The sequence below is a fragment of the Chlamydotis macqueenii genome, chromosome 3 (assembly GCF_036417535.1).
Source record: "Chlamydotis macqueenii isolate bChlMac1 chromosome 3, bChlMac1.mat, whole genome shotgun sequence".
NCBI lineage: Eukaryota > Metazoa > Chordata > Aves > Otidiformes > Otididae > Chlamydotis > Chlamydotis macqueenii.
Genome location: NC_141558.1, coordinates 101,813,331 through 101,834,666, shown reverse-complemented (window position 1 = coordinate 101,834,666; position 21,336 = coordinate 101,813,331). Strand labels below are relative to the sequence as shown.

Here is a 21,336-nt window from a genome sequence, read left to right as displayed (position 1 = left end):
GAAGGGCTCATTTTAAACATTCACCTAAATGATAATGTAAATAGCAGATTTTGAAAATTAAGCTTTTGAGTCAACATACACACACTTTCCTTGTTTCCAAGGGCGTCTCCACAATAAAAAGTAACTGGAAGAATAAAACCAAAGAAATAAGTTCATTGTAGCCTGTTCTATTCATAGTTAGTCTCATTTTTCAAAACATTACCTGTTTAAAACACTATGACACAACGACCAGCAGAACACAACTCACCCATCCAAGGAAAAGCTGAGTAAAATACATGAATTTAAAATGTGTCCTCTTTGTCAACAATCCAATCTTTTTGACCATGCTCCTTTGAAGAAGCTGCATGTCAAACAGCCTTCTTTTCTTCAAGTACATTATCCCTCAGCATTCATAAGAGGAATAGTGGGAAAGATGCAGTGTATCCAAAGACCAGATAAATGCAATGTACAACTGAAAAGTGTTCCCTTGTATTTCACCCGATGCCAGCAGAGCAGCCAACTGCTAAGCACTATACTGGGCCTGAACACAATTACTCCTTCAAAATCCCTAAGTAGCTGGCTACTTTCTGTAACAAATTTAAGTTTTCCAATAGTCTTATGCCTCAGCTGGATTGCCAAAACACCACAGATGTTTAATCTTGAGGCAACTCCAGCTGTAGCAATGGTTGCTTTTGGCTAGTGCTCATGTTTGAGATTCCAAAGTCAACGTGATCTTCAAACTGCAAACTTTATGCACTGGGTTTGCGTAGCAATGTTTTGGTTGCTGGGGTGCTACAGAGGTGACTACTGTGCGAAGATGCCAGAAGCCTACCCTGTGTTCAACAGAGCCAGTGCCAGTGCTATGAGGGCTGCTATGGGGAAAGTTAACTCCATCCCAGCCAGATCCAATACACCTAAGTTAGGGAGAGAGTTTATATGGAGTTTATGAATATTTGCTTATCTGTGTCCTTTAATGTGAGATTCAGCTTACAGAGGTTTAGCTATCTGAAAGCTTGGGACGTTCCCTAAATCCATGCTCTATGTTTCTGCTAGAGTTAGTGAACGTATCTCCAGATTTTATCAAGCCACATTTCAAGTGCCGATGCACCCTTCCCAAGGGAGGATTTTGGCACCTTTACTCAAAGAGAAGTTTGCAATATAATAAATTGACTCGGATCTGAGCAGAGCATCTTTCTGCTTGTCTTGCAACCACCTTGACTGCAGAAAAGTTGAGGGCTTCTGGAAGTCAATTCCCTCTTGCATATTTGGCCTCAACATCACCTATTAACTATGATCCTGCTCAATTAAGAGATGTAATCAGGAAGCTATTTTTGACTTGGTGTCTACTATTCTCTCATATCATATGTATGTTTCTTCCTCCAAGTAGTTAGAAAGCCTGGAATCATCAAATCTAGTCTCTGTTAGACATTTTACTGTTGAAAAAAGGAAAAGGAAAGGCCTCCTTCCTCAGGTTTGATCCTCAGCTCAACAAAAAAGATGCCTGTAAAAATTTCAAGCACAGAAATTCAGAGAATTGTTATTTAGGAACTATAAGCAAATTTTGCTTTTATATGCCCCCAGTAACTAATATGTTTTTTTCCATTTGTTTGAGGTAGTGCAATTGATTGATCCAGGACTGTCTGCAGCTACCATAGTCTCAGTGATAAGAACCTCAACGCCAAATCATTTACCATCCTATGATTATAAGCTCTTTGATTAACATACTATCAAGTGCCTGAGAAACACTTGAAGTCAGAGCTTTGAGGAAGTTGTCCAGTCTCTGACTATGTGAAAACTGAACAAAGCTCAGATTTATGTTCACCATTTTGCCTTGAAAAAAAAAGGTATCACAGAATGGTTTGGGTTGGAAGGGACCTCTTAGGATCATCCAATACATCCCAAACACCTATCCCAGCAGGATCAGCCACAGCAGGTGGTTCAGGACTTTGTCTTGTCAAATTATGAATATCTACAATGATGGAGACTCCACAGCCCCTCTGGACAATCTGTGCCACTAGACGACCATCCTCATAGTAAAAAAGTATTACATTTAGATGGAACACATGCACTAGAAACACAAGTGTTTTATTGTGTTCAGTATGTGCAAATACATATATGATACACTGTTGTAAAAAATACTGCTTTTATCCTCATAGTTACGATCACAAAGTTAAAGTTGAAATTTTAAACAAGGAAGTTTGTATCATGCTTCCAGTATGGCTATAAGTGGCTTACAAGTCTCCTAAAAAAATACTGTAGAAGGGGTTTAACAACTGCCAAGAGTCTCATATGTCACCAAAAAATCATAGCAGACAAATCTTATACAAGCTTGTAATCCTATATCATTGATCAGCAACTGTATTTTGTTTGCGTTGTAGCACTATGGGAAACCTTCATGCTTAAGTGATATCAAGGTAAATCTTGGCTGAAAACATTAGCTATACAGGACTTCATTCAATGAAAAAAGATCAGTGTGACATACCACAAAATTGCTGCAACCTCTTCTGCAGTTATTGTTCTTGTTAATGATTACACAAAGAAGAAATATTATTAAATGGTCTGATGAATCACTCAACATATTAAGATTATGAACTTAAATAGTAATTAGAAGCAACATTCTATCCTACTTTTAGAACTGTAATATAACCTAAATTTAATCTAGTGAAATATACTTTTCTAGAGTTTAGCTTCCTTCCCAATTAAGTAACAATTTCCGCAGTGAAACACAATCTCAACTTTCTATGTGTTTAGCTTTCCCAGCATTTTCACTGTTATCTGTCTGCAGCTTTTTCATGTCCAGAAGGGTTTAGACTTGTGGCTGGATTTGTCAGCCATACTGACTGGATCACAACAGATCCAACTTCTGCCATGTATCAAGTAACCTCTTATTAAAGAGGATTCAGTAAAACACCAATTGAATTCTAATTTACATTTGCTCCATGAAGTAGCAATATAACAAGATCCACCTTCATTAACTCATCCTTGGAAACAAAACAGGTGAACATATGGGCACAATTCCCTCTTTACTATTGTTGAGTACGAAAAATCAGTTTGATCCTTCCTTCTCCACTGAGTTCACAAGGTTTGCATTAACAAGTCTTTAGTTGTAAGCAAAAAAGTTGAGTATGTAATCAGTGAGGCATATAAACATTATACCTCCATTATATCACACATAAGAACACTCCCTTTCCAGTGCTGACATTTTAGAAAGGGAGTACTGAACTAGATCTTTGAGCTTATACAGTCTGCATTTTTCCAATATTTTATTGTCATCTGATCTGGTCATAATTAAGAGAATGAGAACACATAAATACAAAAAAAAACCACACACAAGCCATGCACGTCTTGAATTTCGTAATGAACATGCAACAGGCAGGACAACAATCTCCACACTACATGCATGCTACATCAACTCTGTGGGCCTGATTTCCATTTTACAGAAATAAGCCCACTGAATTTTACAACTTCCACAGGGCACATAACAGAAAACAACAATACTTTACCAAACACAAGTGCAATAGTAGTTCTGAAAACATAGTGTATCTTCTCAAACTGCATATTTCAACTCTATGTAACACCCTCCGAACTTATGCATTATATCCCTAAAGTAGACACTTTCACTTTAAAAATTAAACTATCGGAACATTTACTCCTCAGCGTAAGACATGTGTGAGATTGCATCTTTATTTATGAACATGAACATTAGCACAGTTCAATGCCTTGTTTCAATTCTCAATACATCTTTTATCTGTGGAGTAACTTTCAGTATATCAAAAAACCAGCTTCCTCTGAGATCCAGTTCTTGAACTGGCTCACAAAGGAAGATTTAAATGGTCAGAATAAACAATTTTAAGGCTTGTCGTATTTGCTTTAGCATTTCTTGGACTCATACTACTACAGTTAGTGACTCAAAAAGCCTTACATGTTTTCTTCTTAGTTCTGTTGCTTGATCACTTTATGTTAGGACATACTTTCTACATCCATCTTTAACAGAGAGAAAAAACACTGTCTGAAAACTAGGAAGGTAACTTAACTCCTTAAATAGCTTCAGAGTAAACAAAAAAAAAACGTGCATGCACCAATGAACACTCTTTAAAACAAGCACATTAAGATATCAATCGGAAAATACTTATGGTTGCTTTTTTTCTTCCTGGATGCTTCCATTTATAAATAAAAGAGAGTAAACAAAAGAATAATACATACCTCAGTCCAGAACTCTGCATATATATCATTCGCTGTCAGTCTGGTAACTGGCCACAACTTTGTTACAGAACATAAATCACAAGCCGTCATCATCAGACCAATAACTCTGTCTCTAAAATAAAATAACATTAAATTGTAAGTTTGGTAAAGAATTAATGATCACACTGCAAATTTTTTATTTGCCCTTCCTCAGTTCAATCAGCAGTAAAAGCATCACACAAATTGTATATTATATTCCCTGCAGTACTCCCTGCATTGTTTGCAACCAGACTACACTGACTATCCTCCACACAATCACATTCATAGAAAACTACACGAGAATACCTGCCTGTTAAAATACCCACATGCCCCTCCTTAATTTTCTGAAAATACAGTAAAAAAATCTATAAAATGAAAGATCTCATATCCTGTTGTTGCATTTCTTTCTGTTCTTTAAAGAGAGGAACACATGCTCCAAAAAGAGGGAAAACTGGTTCTGAGTCTATCTCAAGGTACTCTGTCTTTGGAATGAACTTTGTTGGAATGAACTCTAATCATGACAGGACAAGAATCCTACTTGTAACTGTCCTATACTTTGACAAACTTAATCACAGAATAACTGAAGAGCACCATCGGAATTATAACCACTATTAGAATAAGGCACACACACAAAAAATCTTATTTAAACAGTTTTCTAGCACTTATCTACTATCCAAACCTATGGCTTACGACTCTAAGTTTTATAAAGAAAACTGGTAAATTAATGAATGAATTTATGTGTTTTCTCAATGGAGAACTTAAGATGACACTTAAGGTCACCTGCATCTTAGTTAATAAATGCCTATTCCATGAAAAGAAGCACACAACTTGCTAACGTGCATGTCAATGTGATGGCAGTCACTAAAACTGTACCAACAGGCAAGTATACCAGGGAACACACACAACTACCCAATATAATCAATAGATAAACAGCAAAGTGCAATTCCCCTGATTTAAGAAAGGATTCATCAGCCACCTAAGTGCCAAATTTAGCATTCCATTGCATATACAGATAACAACTAGATGTCTTGGTTTCTTTAGCCACATTACAAACTGATGTCCTGTCTTCGGGCAACGTGGCTTTGCCCTGAAAATGCCCTGAGGGCAGGTAAGATTAAAAGAATACATAAACATAATAGAATATTCACTCACACACAAAATATTTGTATACTAGCGAATATCTTATTTAAATTTTATAAACCTTAAATTCAAGATTTCTGGTAAATTTCATTCTGAGATTATCAGGAGGTCCTGTATCTTCACCTTTAAGGATGTTGACATTTATTCAAGTCTGATAAGCTTCAGTTCCATACTGTGAAAGAAGCTTTTAAAAACTGCCCTTCCTACAGTGCTATAATTTATTCAAAACTACTGGCAAAAACCTGTAAAACCCTCAAAAAGAAGATCCACTTATAAAAGTTCCTTTTGAAAAGAAATAAGAATGATGACTCAAAATTTTGTCATATTACTTCTCTAATTTTTCCTGCATTTGATTAATGACAGGATCCACTTTTCAGTAAAGAAGCTCTGAAGGGCTGCATGAGCACTTTAACAAAGCCTTTACGAGATACATCTCTCATTCAGGGTGCACTATGTTTTGTTTATGTGGACAAAGACAGTCATGTTGTGTATTTTTAAACTTAGAGCTATTTTAATTCACAAAGGTTGAGATCTGACCAGAATTCTTTCCAAAAAAAGCATGTTGACAGAGTAATAAAAATATTGACATAAGTATAAAAGTAATTCTTGCACTGTACTTTTTTCCCCACCACTGAACTGCCTCTGCACTAACTTTCCTCTGCAGATGATCTGACACTGAACTGTGCATATGACATCCAAAGGCAGTGACGTGCAAATATAAAACAATGGAAACTACTGTTACATGCTTGGAATTTCACACACAGTTGGTGTTAGAAATCTCATATGCAAGAAAATTACTGTGTACACAGAAAAAAAAAAATTAAAAAAAAAACTTAGAATTTTTTGTTATGTTTTGCAAAAATAAAGGTTTTTTTTCTAGGACTAATGCCATAGTGAACTAATACTGGTTTGCTGCTTTACCTGTGTGATTGGTTCTTAAGGTTTAACGCTCCCTTCTGATGCAGCTCTTCAAGCTGCTTTCTGTTTCCAAAATACAGGGCTAGGTCCGTGGCGATGATAGCTTTCCGGATGATCTCAAGTACTTGCTCATATTCGCTGGAGCTCAGATTGGAGAAGACATTGTGCCCTTCCAGCTATGAAAAAGTAAAAAACCAATAAAAAGCACAAGCTCTAATTCTGAGATTATACCAATCTTTACTTCACCAGACAGGTTACAACAATTTTACAGCCCAATGACAATTTTTGTTGTAAAGTCGAATGTTGACAGCCTGAAATTCCCATTTTTATCTTTCCTTTTTAAATACTGTCATGAAACCTATGACTAAGACACTGATTTGGGACTGCTCCTTCTGAAGCCTAAATGCATTAATAGAGAAAAATGCTAGCTTTTGTAGTGCTTATAAATCAGAGCAGAAGACATAGCACTTCCAGACAGTACTAGCCTGGGAACTTGTGATTCAATCCTGATCCAGAGTACTGCACTGCCAAGCTGGTAAACTGGGCGTCTGACTCACTCTGAAGTACAATTTTGACACTGCGTAACACATAATATGGATAAGGAAATATCCAAGTTAAAGTACTAAAATAATTTTGTTCTCATAGTGTTCCAAATGAAATGTGCCTGAAATTGCTGCATTTACTGATAGAATTTTCTCTGCAGAAATAAAGTTAAAGTTAATTACAGTACTTTAATGTATATGAACATTCAGGAGAAAAAGCTGCTTTGTTCAACCATGAGTCGACTGACTCATAAACTAAAGACAACAGTTTCCACTACGGAGGCTCTGGCCACGTATGCCACTGCCATCCCTTTTCAATTTCCACTATGTATTAGCACGCATTTAACTGACAATATCCATGTACTGCGATTGCTCATGAAGCCACATCACACTTTGAAAAGTCAACACTATTCACTGGCTCCAAGATTTGGAAAACAACTTGTCAAAAGTCTTCCTATTGTTGAGGGGAAACAGAGAAAAAGAAGAAAGAATGAGCCAGCCATGTCAAGGTGTGCACATTCACAAACAGAAAATATTATTAAAATATATCAAATTCAGATGTGTTTTGACATTTAATTGGCATTTGGGCTGAAGCTCATCAAAAGTTTCCCTGACTTTTGTCAAACATTTACATAATTTGTCCAAAATAAATCCTCTGTGATACAAAGAGGCTTGATTTCTCTCACCATCCGGAACGTAAACCTCATTTTCCAACATTTTTACTTGGACGAGCAGATTTATTGTGAATAATGAATAGAAAATACAATCCTTCTGTGTCTCAATGCTCCTTTGACAGCCTTCTAAGTCATAGAATGTGATGTTTAAAAAAAAAAGGTTCAGAACATTTTAACCCATCATCAACACTTTGAGACCAGAAAATGACTACTATTAATTTTCATGACTTAGGGTTTTGTGGACCTTTCCTCCCAAACGTTGCTGCTTAATCCATGAGAACATGCTATTTGTCCTAATATCAATGTATTCCAGATTTGGAGCCACCACTTTCAGGCTTTAGAAGCTGCTGTGAAGAAGATCACTGTGACAACTTCTGTTCATATCCATAAAGGAAATAAAAAAATTCCTTTAAGTACTGACGGAAGTTGCTATTTCTGAATGTGTCACTTAGGCTTTTGAGTAGTATATACAAAGTACAACTCCTAAGATTTTACTCTTTCCCTGCTGAGCTAAAGCTAGTGAATGGACTCCTCTGTATTCCTAAGTATGGTGTACACTAGAACTGCAGGTGGGTGAGCAAAGCAGCTAAAAGTTTCAAACAGTGAAAAGTACTGCAGGTTACTAACATAAAATTAAAACTAATTGAGATTTGGTTTGGTGGGTTTGGGTTTTGGGTTTTTTTTTTTTTGTGGGTTTTTTTTTTTTTTTTTGTTGTGGTTTTTTTGTTTTGTTTTGTTGGGGGGGGGGGCGGTGTTTTGTTTTGTTTTGTTTTTAAACTGTCCAGGAATTCAGTAAGGCTTTTTGACTGAAATGAAAAACAGAAAGTCCAAAAGGCTACTCTAGTATGGCTTGGCTGTTAATCACTACCCATGGGCGCTTGGGCAGGCAGTGTTTGAATCCACTCTACAGTTCTCATTGTCTATTTCTCTTTCCTCGCTCACGTTTGATGGCCAAGGCTAGGAAGTAGCAGGGAAGTAAAAGGGCTCCCTGCCTTCTTGGCAAATGAGACTTCCACCAGTTACAACATTTCTGCAGGAAAAATGCAAAATGGCTTTTAAAGAATGACTGAAGTCTGTTTCATGTAGCATTAGTAGGACAGAGAAGTGCTAATGACTGATGAACTTGCTCACTGTGCACAAACTCACATGTAGAATGAATACTAAAAATCTAATGCCATACCACCACTGAAGGATTCAATTACAACCTCCTACATGGAGGAGCATTCAGAGATAAAGCTTCCATTCTCTGATGAAATGTATATGATACCTAAAATCATAATCACAAGATGTGCTTCTGAATACAATACAGAACATGTATTTTTCCTAAAAGGTGATTAGGTATTTAAGAAAATAAGTATCTTCCCCCTGAAAGACCAGAAAGAAAGAAAAGTTAACAATGAATTAGTGGCACAGAAGCATGGTAAGGCTGTGCATCGAGCATGTGCACTGTAAATTAAAATCAGTGAGCACAAGTATGTTATGGACTGGCAGTGGTTTCACAGGTGAGAGTTCTCACTCTTCTAATTGAGCATGAAAAAAAATTTCACTGATGAGAAAATATCTGTGTGTCAGTAACACTTGGATTTCACAAAATGTGTCTGCATGCTTTCTTATAGTTTTCTAGTTATTAAACATACAGGCATGTTACCTCATATTAGGAACTCTCTTTCATAGAATATTACCTTACTTCAGTTTTTTTTTTTAATTTCAAATTGCTAAATAAAAAAAAAGCACATGATAACATCATGAAACAAGTTTAAAATTTTCATGTGTACAAAATTAATATTTTCTCCTTCATGCCACACATTTCATGTTCACAGAATTTATTACAGCAGGTTTTCGAGTCTCTCATACAAACTTTTGCCGGTACTTGAGATTTTATTCAGAATTTCAGGATGGTTGAAGACTTTGTTGAAGTGCATTATGCCAGAAATATCTAACTGAGAAACTGATATGTTATTTTCCAAGTTTCTATTCCATATGGTCATAGGAAAAACCCTCATTGATCCAAAAGCAAAAAGGTCTAAAGGAAGGCCAGAAGCAAAGACCTTTAAATACACAATATTTTTTATAACATCAAGATTTTGGGATAGCTATGTTTTGCACTCTTATTAAATGCTCGGGTTGCTAATTGTGGAACCCAGCTTGCTGTAATAAATTTTCCACACTTTTAAATGAGCACTACAATCCAGAAATTAAATTAAGCATGCTTCAGAATATCTACTGGGTAATGATGTGATTCCTATTTCCACCACTGGACTCTACTGCACAGAAGATACAATTTCAATAACCCTACCTGCAGGATGGACACAGTCTGTGAGAAGTGATGCTGTTCCATTGTTGACGTTGAATAGAGAGCAGCTAAGGGGTGATCAAATTTCTGAAGATAGCTGTTGCTATAACCTCTGTGATCCAGGTCATGACACAGGCAAGCAACTAAGAGACCTTTTCGCTACAAAAAAAAAAATTGAGAGAAACATGAAAAGTAAGACATATTTCCTGCCCCTAGATGTCACTCTCTTCCCAAAATACTGTAAAAGTTGCACTATGCTTACACTGCCTTCAAAAACCATGTGCAGAAACGTCCTTAAAATTGCAAGAAACACGAAAGTGAGGATGTGCTGAATTTAAATTCTCCGTCCAATTGTAAAGCAAACATTTTATATATCATGAATTAAAAAATTAACATTGTTGCACAATTCTGCATCAGGAGGAAATTCAAGTTCTAAACAGATAGTCTGGTCATCCACTGAATCCTTGCCATTTTTATTGAAAAAACAAAAAGTGCAGTTATTGAGGGAGAGGAAATACATAAGACGTATGATCTCCTGGTAAAGGCAGCTGCGCCTAAGTCCAATGCTGACCCTGCCCCTGCAACGCTCCTCAAAGACACTGACCAAGTCTCCTAGGCAAAACTTCCTAGGAAATCACTAATGTGAGCCACAGAAATGCTGGACAACAGCAATTGCAAACAAAGCAAGACAGTGACTGATTTTTTTTTTGTTTAATTAACTCTTAATATCCTGAAGAAATTTAGTCCTTCAAATCTCTATTTCAACACACAAAGTAAGTGAACACTTGTAAAAGTTTTTCACACAACAGGTGTGTTTTGACAACACATTCATTAATGCTTGTGAAGCAGTCACTGTCGGCATCAGTATCACAAAAATGTCTTTGTAGGCTTAACAGTTCTGTCTAATAGTTGGTTCTGAGGAGTGTTCAGGAAACAAGGATAAGGCTATAAAAGAAAGCAGGAAAAGAATACTGAATGACCACTAATTAAGTGAGCAATATCCAATTTATTTACTCTACTAAGAGGTACATGATTCTGTGGAAAAACAGCAAATAGTCACGTAACTAAAGGTTTTATCACAAATATACAATGTGCAGAATTAAGGCTGTAGCAATCCTAATTGTAGTTCTGATTTTGAGATCTTCACTTTTATTTTGAATCCTTCACTTTTATTTTTAATGATGTCTTTTCAATATTGCATCTTGTGAAGTGTATTTTCAAAAAGCAGATAATAAAACATGATGCAGCAGCACATGTCCACACAGATCCTCAGCAGAAGTGGAACCCTTAGGAACATAACACACCTATATTACTTGAAGTTGTGTAGTAACAGCTGTAGGAAGCTGGAATCCCCTTTTCACTACTATCAGGTGGAGCAAAATGCGTAACCACTAGACTTGAATAACAGTCTCTGACAGGAAAAGAAAGATGAGTTTCAGAATCCTTTGTGCTACATGCTAGATCTAGTGGGCATAAGCTTTTCTGTCCCTCCCACATAAGTTCAAATCCCCTGTTGCATCCTTTACAACCTGTGTTTTTCCCAGTCTTACAATTCTCATCAGTCTGTCCCTTGTACCAGATGGCTCCCTTTGTCTAGCTTGTCCCCGTTTCCACGTCCCAGAAAGTCATTCTTGTCTCAGTCCTTCAAGATTACAATGCCTAATCCCAGTGCTCTTGACCTTGGACTTCTTGACCTGTATCATCCTAGGCTGGATCCCAACTCTTTCACCACTTCCAACTGCTGGATATATTTGTCTTTAGATCAGAGTTCCCTTTAAAGTGTTTCATATTTCTCTTTCCATCTCTAAGTCTATCTAGGTTGATGTCATCATCCCTCACCTGAGACCAGCCCATCCTAGTTCCCCAAACCTCCCTTCAGCAGTTTCCTGTATTCTTGTTGGATTTATCTCCAGTCTCAAGAGAGGAGACTGCTAGGAAGAGCTGGAACATAGTCTGGGATAAGGCATTCAAGCAGGTGAAGGCAGGCTGGAGGTTGGGAGGGAAAAAAGATTGTTTCCATCTCTCAACAGCTGCCTCTCTTGCTTTCCTTATCTTTCTTTCTCTGTGTCTCCAAAAAAGATGGGCCTTACTAATTGGTTAGGACTGAACTTCCAGTATATGCCTGGCAAAAGCCTTTTTCCTATTTCAGTGTCCATTTTCAAGTCCCTGCTTTACAGCAGAATACACTAGATCTTTTCAAATGAAAGATCACCAGATTTTATTTTACTCGCATACACTGAAGAAAAACTCAATTTCTCCTAGTATGTTTCTTTAAGAAAGTCAAACAGTTTTGACTGAAATTTCCCCCAATGTATCAGCCTGAGGAAGTCATAGGGCTTGGAAAATTACAGCCCAAATGGCTAGTATGTGGCAAAGTTATACACAACTGAAAACAGGTTCTCCCATTCAGAAGTTTTGGGCAGTATTAATAATAGAGAGCACTCCCAGTTGCACCTACCATAATTCAGAAAAAAAAAAAAACAAGAGACAGTTCTTCAAGGTATATAGTAACATTTAACCATTCTAAGCCTTCCATTTTATTATCATAACTTTTCCAGGTAGTAACCTGCTCAAAGTATTTTTTCTTGAGGTTTTTTTAAACACTATGCATTTATCTTTAAAATATGTAAACACATGCTAAAGAAAAATGTTGTATAATAGAAGTTAATTAGTAAATTAGCACATTTGGATGACTGTTTTCCTTCTGTCCTTTCTACTCTTCTCCTTACTCACGTATATCAACCATCTCCGCAACAGCAAGCCCTTCTGCCTTGTCCTCCTATTCAGGATCTCCCAGACTTCACAGGGTTCAAGACACAGGGTGTTTCCCTTCCCTCAGTACAGATCCGACAGTTAGTTAAATAATTAAAATAAAGAGTGTGGTTGTAAGTGGGCAGGGAGAACCTCAAATCGTGGACATGGACTTAAAGCAAATCTGCTACTGCTTATTCAGTGGGAAGATCTGAAACATGTGAAGGAAACACTAGGAATAGGAATCTGAATAATTCTCCTTCCTCAAGCTTTCTACTCATACTTGTTCCTCTGCAGGGACCTTTATAGACATACTCTGCCCAAGCTGACAGTAAAACTCTAGAAAATGTATTTCTACGATGGCTGATACCTCTGCCGGTATAGTAACTGATAAAATACTCTCACCTACCTCTAGATCAGTGAAAAGGCCCTGGTTGTTCTGAAGTATGGCATACATGCAATGTACAACGGTAACTGCATGCTTCCAGTTGTGGTAGGGCACACGGCGATAATTCTTCTTTACAGACATAGTAAATCGGCATAGCTTATCAAGTTCAAAGCTAGAAATAAATTAATTTGGTCAGAGACAAGAAATAAGTACAGGAAAAATAACCAACAGAGGAGATAAGATGCTCTTCAATTTACTTTTCTTGCTAGGATTGACTCTTACTGGGATGATTCATTGATTACAAGAGTCATTCAAGTTTTGGCAAGGATAAAGGAGCGTGGATACCTGACAATGCTCTTAGTTTAATCTGTAAATTTCTGGAACATAAGTCAAGCTACCCAGTTCAGGCAACACAATTGCATAACCTTCCCTGCTCCCAGAAACTTGAAGCATGGTTTCTTTAAAACATTATCTAGTCAACCTGCCGAATAGTGAAACTCTGCATCCAATGGGCAATTTGAAAACACTATTTGCGATCAAAACAGAAAATTAGTGATTTTTAAGCAAATGACACAGAAGAAATAATCCTGCTTAAATTAAAACTTCAGTCAAATACTAAACATATAAATTGTTTTGAATAAAATAAGTTGAGATGCTCCATATTGAAAAGAAGGTTTTACTTTTTCCAAGATTTTAAGATTTTCTTTTTTTTTGTTCGACTACATTAACAGAAACTCACATTTCACCATTTCTTCATTTTTCACTAAACAATATTTTGTTAAGCAGCTGTCCATCAACCATGAAAATGCCACAAATCTATAGCATTTATGGGAGTATTTCTGAAATATTTTTTAATATATTTTTGCTATTAATATAGACAAGCAAAATGAATTTATGATCAAGAGTATTTACATTACGGTAATAATAAAAAGTAGTAATAAAGTAATTGTTACATTTGGCTTATGCACTCATGAAAAACACCTCTGAGAGAGTTCATGTTCCGTAGCATCAGAGCTCTGCACAATCATTAATAGACTTTACCTACTGATGGTCCTTTGGAAGACAAGCTGAATACTTTTTGTTTACAGATGGGAAACTCAGGTACAAATTAGATATCAGGTAAAATTTTTCTAAAGTACCTAATCTGAGCTGCCTGGGGTGAAAAGGGAATACTACATGTGAGCCCAAAAATCAAACTAAGGATACTGGAGTCCCAAGTCACTGACTTTTTCCCTCATAAACAGATCAGTTTTCAATTATTCTCATTTTTTTTTCCCATTACTATGGTTTGACTTCTTTTTTTTTTTTTTTTTAAGTTCCATGTTTTGATAATTTCTTGGGTATCTCAGGGAACCAGTATTAATGTTCTAGTTTTGTATTATATGTAGGCTGAGAAAACAAAGCTGAGTGCCTCTGACCTATATGTAAAAATGTAAACACATCTACTATACAGAGCTAGTTAGACAGAAAAACATACTTCTGTGGCTGTGTCCTGAGCAAGGTAATTTTTCTTAGCCTTAGTTTGACATTAGTAAAAATGGATCATATTGTCTTTCAAAAAAGCTTTAGTGTTTCTTTTTTAATTCTTAATTAGAGACTTTAAGAGACTTAAGTCAGACAGCTCTAGAGCAATTGTTAGAACTACTGTTTAAAACAGTACACAACACTCACTTCCATCTACATCCAATATTAACTCAATGGTTACTATGGGATAGTACAGTTGTAGCCAGAGGGAAAATTATCAATGATACCTCAACATAGAATACTATTACTCCCTCTACCGCTGAATTTTGTACACTTGATTAAAGTAGTAAAAGATTATTTCTTCATGAGAGCAAAGAAAATGTAGCGAGTATGAGAGATTTTTCTCCAAAATCCTCCCTGGACAGGACAGTTATGTATTACATAGGTGTATACTTAAAGGCACAAGCTTAATCCTCAATATATTAAAATTGAGTTTTACTCTTAGAATAGCTGTACTTCTTTCAGAGCATTGAGAAGTTTTGTTCTTTCAGAAATTAAATACCAGTCCAGTTGCAACAGTCTGCTTTTAGAATACTTTCCTCATTTTTGTTTCTTTAGTTTTATATGTGAAAGATGAGACTCATCTGAAAAATGTCAAGTAGACATGAATTCTTTCCCAAAGTCACACCTTGAAAGAAAGAGACTGGGAGACAGAGAGGGAAAAGAACAGCACTTATCTGGAAGTTTGGACCCCAATCCCGATCCACAGCCACTTATTCAGGATGGAAACAAGCTAACTACACTGAGCAGTAGAGAACTGTATTTAGAAGAGTTACCCACTTTGCAGTACTGAAGATGATGTGAGAAAGATCCTCAGGTTTGACTGTATGCTTTAAGGGCATGGAGATTCATCCAGTTACTAAGATAAAATAGTCACCAGCAAATGTTTCCCAAATATCACTCCTTTTTGCAGAGAGATACTTCCCTTTTCAATTGCCCAACTGTACTTTTTTTTTTTCCCATAATTCAGAGCAGCTCCTTTCTTTCAGCAATGGGACACAATGATACAGATAACCTATTTATTTAGCAAGATGAGATCTATCTTTGGATTATTTTAACCATACACTATATTAACTTCAGCAACTACATATTTGAAAAATCAGTATTCATGGACCTTCTTTCTTTTTTGGTAAGAGTGCCTTTACTATCTTCACCGTCTTCTGTCTGAAAAGCAATCTCACGTCAGAACCAAACAATACTTCTACATATATTGGAAGGACAACTGTTTGGATGGTATCATGAGTTCTTTTACTTGGGTGTTCCAAAATTTTATTAACTGAATACCAAGAAGCTGGGACAAGAAATCCAGCCTGCTTATTACAGCCCTTTACAGACCAGATATAGCAAATAAACACCAAAGAAAATAAGACCTTGAATTAGAAAATAATGATCTCCAAATTTCCTAATAAATAAATGCATAAATATCAGAATTAAAGCAGTAAATCATGTACTTCATACCAGGCTGTCCCACAGGACTGGTGAACCATGTAGACAAAAATGGCAGGCCAGAAATCCTCATACGGACTGATATCAAAGTGGTATCTAAGAAGAAAGTTTCAGCTTAGTAAGGACAAATATATTTTCATTCTTACTAAAAGCAAATGAAAACAACTAGGTAATGAGGCAATCTCTATCCGACAGCATTCATTTGTTTCTGAATATACACAGAAAACTGACTTTACAGGTTGTATTTTCCAGCAATGTAAGTTAATCTATTTCCACTAAAGTCAATGGAACAATGATCACAGAATCACAGAATCACTTAGGCTGGAAAAGACCCTTAAGATCACCGAGTCCAATCTTTAGCCTTTGGTTAGCCCTTGGCTTTGTTTAGTTAATAGAAACATAAATCTTTTCTTAAGAATCTATTGCTTAAGTAATGTAGAAAAGTCCTTGTTCTACAGACATGACGAAAGCTTTAGAGGCACTCCTAAAATATTCCAGACTTTCCTCCCAGGAGTTGTAAAGATGATGTCTCTAATAATATATTTACTAGCTTTTTTACAATAATTTTTCGTGAATTCAGTGCGACTTGCTCAGATTTTGATAGAGACAAAAATCTACTTCTACTTAGCGAACAGAAATTAAGGCCAAACTTCAAAAATCAAACATTTAACACTGTGGGTTTTATGTTTCATTAGATGAGGACTGCTCCCCTCTCCTGATACCAACATTTAGGCCTAATATTTGGGACCCGCTCAGCAGAACTGTTTGTCCTTCGATTATTAATTAACCCCTTTCCCTGCACCTGCTGTGCTTCAGGTCTTCTATTTACTTTCCACTGAACCTAGCTAAACGCTTGCGCGTACATGGCATGCCGAACAGCACAGCAGGTGCAGGAGAGCTGGAGGTAGCTGAATTGCTTGGAAAATGTTTAAATGTATTCAGATTGCTCAAACTAAAGGATGTTAATACAATTTAGAATGAAACCTGTCATCTTTGCAAGTAAAAGTCATTCTTGCTGAGGAGATGGGTTATATAATATCATCTAACAAAGCACAAGAAATTGTATTGCAAAGAATAAGCCTCTATTAGGGTGTAATCCTGCAAGGTGCTAATACTCTGGCTTTCAGGCAAATCACTTCAGCATGTAATGAACTTTAACTGTAAGCAGCCTCTGTTAAGCATACACTTGCACGCTTTGCTTGCTCACAGCTACAATGCTCAGTGCCTGACAAGAGTAAGGAAGCTCTGGAGATTAGGTTTACAAATACAATTTAGATTTTGTGACTCAATATTGTAGAATTCCGGTTTTAGGCACATGGTCACTACAGTAGAATTTATTGTCCTGGGTCAGAAACAGTGAGTAAAAAATGAGATGACTCCCAGTGTTAGTGTTGAGTGCGGTCTGACCAATAAAATACAGAGAGACATACATCTTCAGCACACAGCAGAGCCTTGAGAACTGAAAGTAACTGAATTATTTCAGACAAAGTCTAAGAGGCTGGATGGGAAGTCCTCCTCCAAATTTAGTCTGCAACTCCAAACTTGCAGTCCTAAACCTAGGATTCATAACCCTGAATTAGCTTCAGAAGTTTGGAGATCTGTATCTATTTTCCCCTCATTCAAGAAATACAAGCAGATGCATAAAACACACATACTAAAAGAAACCCCAAAACCAAAAAGCAGCACAAGAAACAACCATACCCCAACCCCCAAACACAGAACCCCAAAAATTCCAGGAATTAGCTGAATCTTTTATTCTAAAACATAGCAGGGGATAAGATCATGCATTTGGTCTTAACTAGTGATGCTCCAGCTCAGCCTCCTCTCTGGCTCTGATCTGTTGGTGACTTGGGACCAGCAGAAAGCAAGCTCATCTCTACAATCCTTAGATATAAACTAATGCTTAACGCAACTACTGTAGCTACTCATGTCTGAGGAAAATGCTACCATACTGAGTAGGTATTACTTCACATCTTTGATAGACAAATTTTGTTCACAGATCCTTAAGTATAACTAAGTATAAGCAAGCCAGAGATAAATCCCTATAATTTTGGGGTAGCTCAATAATAAAAGTGCTTCCTCCAAAACCCTACACTACACCTAAGTGGAAAAAAAAAAAAAAAAAAAAAAAAAAACCAACACAAAGAAGTCTGTTTCACAGACTGATACAAGATGCAACTGTCACTATAGGAGAAAAATACTTACAGTTCAATTTCTTTATAAATATGTGGAGGCAGTGTACAAAGCATGAGGTTTTGCCACTCTTCTGCTGTACAAACACTGTGGTAGGATAGCTTCTCCATTGTTACACGGTAAATACACTCGGAATGGCGAATTCTGTGGTACATCTGAAAAAGGGAAGTCGTTTTTGATTGTGAAATTTTAATAAAGGAAAAAATATTTTTGCTATATATAAGCACTTATTCTTAAAACATACAGCTGCAAAAATGTTAGTGCTTTTGGCTGCTCACCTTCACATACTAGAAAAGTGACAGATTGTATGAAATTTAGTACTTTAGGAAAACTGGACCTTCTATCGCATCTACTCACTTGGGCACAGATCTAAGGCTTGGCTGATTTTTCACTGTGTCTGAGCTCTCCCAAGAAAAAGAATCAAAGTACAGGAGTTAGAAACAGAGCTCAGTCCCTTGCAATATGCTAACAAAAAGAAAAATGGTAACAGGGCACAATTCATATTTTGTGCCACTGCAGCTATTAATTGGTACAAACAACTGCTTCCTATGCACAGTAAAAAGTACATGAGATATTTATCTGCGCAATAACTGTGAAAAATAAGTACAGTTAGTTATTAAGAGGTTCAGGCAGCTATTGCAGACATGGCATGGTTTGTAAAAGTGAGGACACGACAATTTTACTAGTGAAGATAATCCTCTGGAGCAGCATGCCCTGAATGGTAACATACACCATCTAAAACCAGTGAATTCACACACAATTGAGTGATTCCATCATCCCAATTTTCATTTATATGCAAGTCTTTCTACTTGCTTTCAGTCACATGGAACAAGTTTAATTGTTAGTAAAATTTATTGCCAGTATACTGACAGCATGATGTTGCTAAAATGGCTCAGTGTAAATCACCAGGCTTAACTGGCATTGCATTGTATCTTACGTCCCATGAACGTGACACATTCCTTCTGCATTGCATTTTTACTGTCTTTATTACATTTTTATACATGTACAGTAATGATCATTAAATTGCTTACGTTTCCTACAGGAATAGGAATTTTTGTGATGATAAAAGGTTTGAAAACAAAATAGCCACTCTTATCTAGAAGCATGGATAATTATGAGTATATAGCACAGTGTATAAATGTATAAATAAATTGTTATCTTTGAATATTAAGCATAGGGAATGGAGAGAATACATAACATCTCCATCCCCCAGTTAAATTCATAAAACATGTGATCTGAATTTATAAAAGTAAATAAGAATCATACTTTATAATAGAAAAGACAAGACAGAAATCATTCACATTTCAGAGTTGCGCTCTCAGTTTAACTACACAAAATTTACGTATCCAGAGTGCAATTATTTCAGAAAGCAACAAATTAATCCCTATCATCCTTGTAAAATATAATCATTCAGTAAAGAATTAAATGATTCCTGTTTCCTCATTAATTCAACAAAACAGACTTATGAATCACTTTAATAACCTGGAACATCAAAATCCTTAAGTAGGATTCTAAGTCTTCCCATTATAACCAGATGCTTACAAAACTGTAAATAAAACTTACATTAGCACAGTGTAAGGCTAAAGCACAAAAGACTGCAAACATTTTAAAGTTGTTCTCATCAGTTTTAGAGAAGGCACTTCCACTTATTTTGTTCACCATCTGCACAACACCTATTACACTTCCTCGGCTTACAATAGGCATGCACAGGATATTTCTGGTTGTGTAGCCTGTGTAGAGGTCTACTTCTCTGGAAAGTAAAAAAAAAAAGAAAGGAAAAAAAGAAAGCGAGTTAATATTATTAGTTAATATATGTTCCTTGATTCTTAGAAATTATGTACAATATACTAAGCAGTTTTGAAAGTAGAAGTAATTAGTACTTGCAAAAAGTTCACCTCCAAAGCTCTCAAATATTTCCATCTACTGTGTCATACTTAGAAAGATCTTTTTAATCCTTTAATCTCCATTTGCCAGGTAAAGAATTAATACTTCCTCAAATGTAAAGTCAGCTCATTCACAAAATTAAAAAATACATTCAGGGTTTGTTAGTATTTTTTCCTCCCCTGAAAGTAATAAGATTGCAGGGAGGCTAATAAACGAAATGAGCAACAGTCTACAAACTGGGCAAAGTTCCATAACAGGAAAAATAACTAAATTTGTATCCATTATATTTATATTTAATAAAAATATTCCTTTTTATTTGTATCCTTAAAATATCTCTGATGGCTAAAGCATTTAAATAGACACCTACAGGTTATCTCCTCATCAGAGGATCACAGCTCCATGAATGCTTCCCAATATGAAATTTAAGTAATAAATTTAAGTGAAATGTTTGGTGAGCTATCTTCCCTTCCCATGAATAACATCCTACCTGTTAAAGCGTGGATCTGCATAGGCATCAGGGATGTTAAGGACTTCTCCTGTTCTTGCCACTTGACCAGCTATTCCTTTTTCTATTGAAAATCTGCAGAAAATAAAAATGTGTGTTAGTCACAATATGAACTATCTGGGAAAATATTTTTCCAGTGGAGTCTGTCTTGGGCATGGTAAGGATATTTCTTTCCAACCAGCGTCATTTTGATGCTTGTAGGAGAAAAAAATCTTACATGATAACAACTAATAGTAAATAATAAAAAATTAAAAGCACATATTAATAGATACTTTCTGAAAACATTTTCTATAACTACATAGTTTAAGACAAAAGATGCCACAATATGACCGTTTTAGTGATAAAAATTCAAAGTCTTAAATAACCCTGAGAGTTATGCCTAATAAACATGACATTTGTACAGAACCTGAGACTGTGTTTACCTTTACAAGCTATTGATTTTATCATCACTTTAACATATTCCTTGTTTCTTCGGACAAATCGTAGGCAACATGGAGTTTGTTTCTTCAGAGGGGTCAGGTGGATTTGGTAAAATAAACTTTGGAAAAAGACCACTGGAAATTTCAAAGCTAAGTATTATATATGTTTGCCATGTACACTTCAGAATAACTACCTTGTTTCATCTCATGACATGCAAACAATGCCGTGCTACTAACTGCATCCCTTCATCACCACAAAAAAAGTTGAACACAATAAATATTGTAGTGTTGAATCAGAAAAATCTACAAGTCCATCTTGCAAGAAAATAAATTTCAATTCTTTGACATAACAGTTACGACATACAAGCACAACAGAATTTGTGGAGAAAACTAAGTAGAAAGAATCTCACATGGAACACTTTCAAATCTAAATGTACCCAGGCAGTATCTTGCCCCTGC

The 21,336-nt window shown here is 36.1% G+C and overlaps 1 protein-coding gene across 1 annotated transcript in view; it reads right to left on the bottom strand.

Annotated features, from left to right (window-relative positions):
* Positions 1-21,336, bottom strand: part of PDE10A (phosphodiesterase 10A) — a 187,448-nt gene that overhangs the window by 11,657 nt on the left and 154,455 nt on the right. Inside the window, exons 12-19 of the mRNA XM_086743459.1 lie at positions 20,441-20,533; positions 19,633-19,819; positions 18,082-18,224; positions 15,889-15,972; positions 12,928-13,078; positions 9,771-9,926; positions 6,262-6,434; positions 4,183-4,294 (exon numbers count right to left, since the gene is read on the bottom strand). Of these exons, the coding sequence (XP_086599585.1) occupies positions 4,183-4,294; positions 6,262-6,434; positions 9,771-9,926; positions 12,928-13,078; positions 15,889-15,972; positions 18,082-18,224; positions 19,633-19,819; positions 20,441-20,533 (1,099 nt within the window). The remainder of the gene's footprint in view (positions 1-4,182; positions 4,295-6,261; positions 6,435-9,770; positions 9,927-12,927; positions 13,079-15,888; positions 15,973-18,081; positions 18,225-19,632; positions 19,820-20,440; positions 20,534-21,336) is intronic.